Source organism: Pelodiscus sinensis, chromosome 1 (genome assembly GCF_052426305.1).
Source record: "Pelodiscus sinensis isolate ZL-2025 chromosome 1, ASM5242630v1, whole genome shotgun sequence".
NCBI classification, from domain to species: domain Eukaryota; kingdom Metazoa; phylum Chordata; order Testudines; family Trionychidae; genus Pelodiscus; species Pelodiscus sinensis.
In genome coordinates, this window is record NC_143052.1 from 353,051,032 (window position 1) to 353,053,850 (window position 2,819).

Here is a 2,819-nt window from a genome sequence, read left to right on the forward strand (position 1 = left end):
GATGGCAGAACAAGGAGCAATGGTCTCAAGTTACAGCGGAAGAGGTCTAGGTTGGATACTAGGAAAAACTATTTCCCTAGGAGGGTGGGGAAGCACTGGAATGGGTTCCCTAGGGAGATGGTGGAATCTCCATTCCTAGAGGTTTTTAAATCTCAGCTTGACAAAGCCTTGGCCGGGTTGATTTAGTTGGGATTGGTCCTGCCTAGAGCAGGGGGCTGGACTTGATGACCTCCTGGGGTCTTTTCCAGCTCTATGGTTCTATGATTCAGGGTCTTGTCAGAGGTAGAGTGCAAGAGAGAGCTGGGGTTGGGGGTGCAGGATCTGAGAGGGAGGAAGGGTACAGAAGTGGGATGGAAGTGGGTGTGTATGTCTGGGCTGGAGATAGGGAGCAGGAGTGTGCTTGGGGTGGGGTATCGCTGTCTGGGCTGGAGATATAGTGCAGGAGCAGGGCAAGGTGGGGCGTGGAGTCTGGGAGGGGCAATGGTGTGGGATGGGACAGAGAGAACAGATGTCTTCATGTGGCTCTGTGCTTGCACTCAACACCCCACTGCTCCCATTGGCTGTGATCCCCAGACAATGGGAGCAGCTGGGGTGAAGCCTACAGACTAACACCACTAGTGGTGATGCATATGGGGGAGTGAGAGAGGAAACCACAGGCTGAAGAACCACTTCCACCCTTCCCACTAAGCATAGCTGTGGCACGCACAGACTTTCAGGGCTGCAGGCCAGGGAGCCAGGAGAAGGTCTGTAAATCCTCGTTCATAATTCAGACCTGTAGACTCCATTTAACATCCGACTTGAGTGCTGGTGGACTGGAAAATTAATCAGCACCTCCTATGATAGGAACGCCTCACATTGCTTCTTTCCAAATGCGGAACAAAATTATTTTGTGAACCCATTGTTAGCAACAAGAACAAACTTTCCTTTCTCGCTCTCATAACTGGAATAAAATTTTTCTAGCATTCCTTTTCTTCATAGCACACTCCATAGCCACATTCTGATGCGTAGCTCTGCCAACTTTTGGTTTCCCCTGATATGTTGAACATCTCTCATCACTATGAATGGTTCCCAGTTGTGTTGCTTGTTATGTATTAGTCCTGCGCATAAAGAGCGACCAACCTGCTTCACCCATTAGAAAAACAGTCAGTAGTTGGTATATTGTCTCTCATCTACAATGTTTCTCCATTCAGGCGCTGCACGGGAACCATCGACACAGACTCTGGGCATATACAGGAAATCATAACCACATACGATCTTTTCCTCGACTCCATGTCAGATTCCAACACAACCAACTTCACCAACCCCTCCACCTTCATCCTGTTGGGCATACCTGGCCTGGAGACGTCCCATGTCTGGATCTCCATCCCCTTCTGCACCATGTACACCATAGCCCTCCTGGGGAATTTCACCATCCTGCTTATTGTGAAGACGGAGCCAAGCCTGCATAGACCTATGTACTATTTCCTCTGCATGCTGGCCACCACCGACCTGGTCCTGTCGACGTCCGTCCTGCCCAAAATGCTGAGCATCTTCTGGGCCAATTCTCGGGAGATTGGTTTTAGTGCTTGTCTCACCCAGATGTTCTTCCTTCACTGCTTCACTGTGGTGGAGTCTGGGATCTTCATGGCCATGGCGTTGGATCGCTACGTGGCCATCTGCCTTCCCCTGAGATATTCCCTCACTCTGACTAAGCGCATGGTGACCAAGATCGGCCTGGCTGCGGTGCTGCGTGGTGCCATGCTCATACTACCGTTTCCACTCCTGGCAAAGCGCTGGCCGTATTGCGGAACTAACCTCATCGCCCACTCGTACTGTAGGCACATCGCCGTGGTGAAGCTGGCCTGTGCTGACATCCGCATCAGTAGTTACTACAGCCTCTTTGTGATATTTTTTGTGACAGGTCTGGACTTGTGCTTTATTGCAGTGTCCTATAGCAAGATCCTCCAAGCCCTCTTCAGCCTCCACACAAAGGATACCTGGCTCAAGACCTTTGGGACCTGCAGCTCCCACCTCTGTGCCCTCTTAGCCTTTTATATCCCAGACGTCTTATCCTCCGTCGTGCACCGGGTGTTTCACAACATTCCCCAGCATGTCCTCGTTCTCATTGCAAACATACACATTCTGATTCCCCCTGTGGTGCACCCCCTCATCTATGGGGTGAAGACCAAGGAAATCCGGGACAGGTTGCTCAGGCTGTTTACTCATAAAAGGACCTAATTTTTTCTCTTGATGCCTTCACTCTCAGAACAAACTCCATGCAGTTACAAAATGCATGGTTCTGAGCCCTCTTCCCAGAAACTCAGACTGAATAATTAGACAGACATTGGAGCTTTTCCTGATCTTACTGTGCTGTGGCAGCTGAATAGCTGAAAAATCAGCGTATGTGCAACTCATTGGGTACGTCTAGACTACAGGCTTCTGTCGACAGAAGTTTTGTCGACGGATACTGTCGACAAAACTTCTGTCGACAAAGTGCGTCCAGACTACATTGAGTTCTGTTGACAAAGCAAGCTGCTTTTGTCGACATGGTAGTCTGGACGCAAAGGACAGTTTCCATTCAATAACACCTTCTGTCGACAGAAACTCTGTCGACAGAAGGTGTTATGCCTCGTAAAATGAAGTTTACCAGCGTCGACAAAACTACTGAGTTCTGTCGACGTTATGTCGACAGAACTCAGCGGTAGTGTGGACACAGGTATAGTTTTGTCGACAAAAGTCCACTTTTGTCGACAAAACTCTGTAGTCTAGACACACCCATTGAGTTGCCATATTTCTTATTGCTTGCAAGTGGGCCTCTGAGGTCCATCCCTGCTCTGCCT

At 49.5% G+C, this 2,819-nt stretch overlaps 1 protein-coding gene across 1 annotated transcript; it reads left to right on the plus strand.

Annotated features, from left to right (window-relative positions):
- Window positions 1-1,269: 1,269 nt before the first annotated feature.
- LOC102449864 (olfactory receptor 52K2-like) lies at window positions 1,270-2,217 on the plus strand. Its single transcript, XM_014577038.4, has one exon. The coding sequence runs from the start codon at window positions 1,270-1,272 to the stop codon at window positions 2,215-2,217; it is 948 nt and encodes a 315-aa protein (XP_014432524.4).
- The last annotated feature ends 602 nt before the right edge of the window (window positions 2,218-2,819 follow it).

Bases quoted from the DNA above. Each gene is read 5' to 3' on its own strand.
- LOC102449864 (XM_014577038.4), top strand. From the start codon at position 1,270: ATGTCAGATTCCAACACAACCAACTTCACCAACCCCTCCACCTTCATC.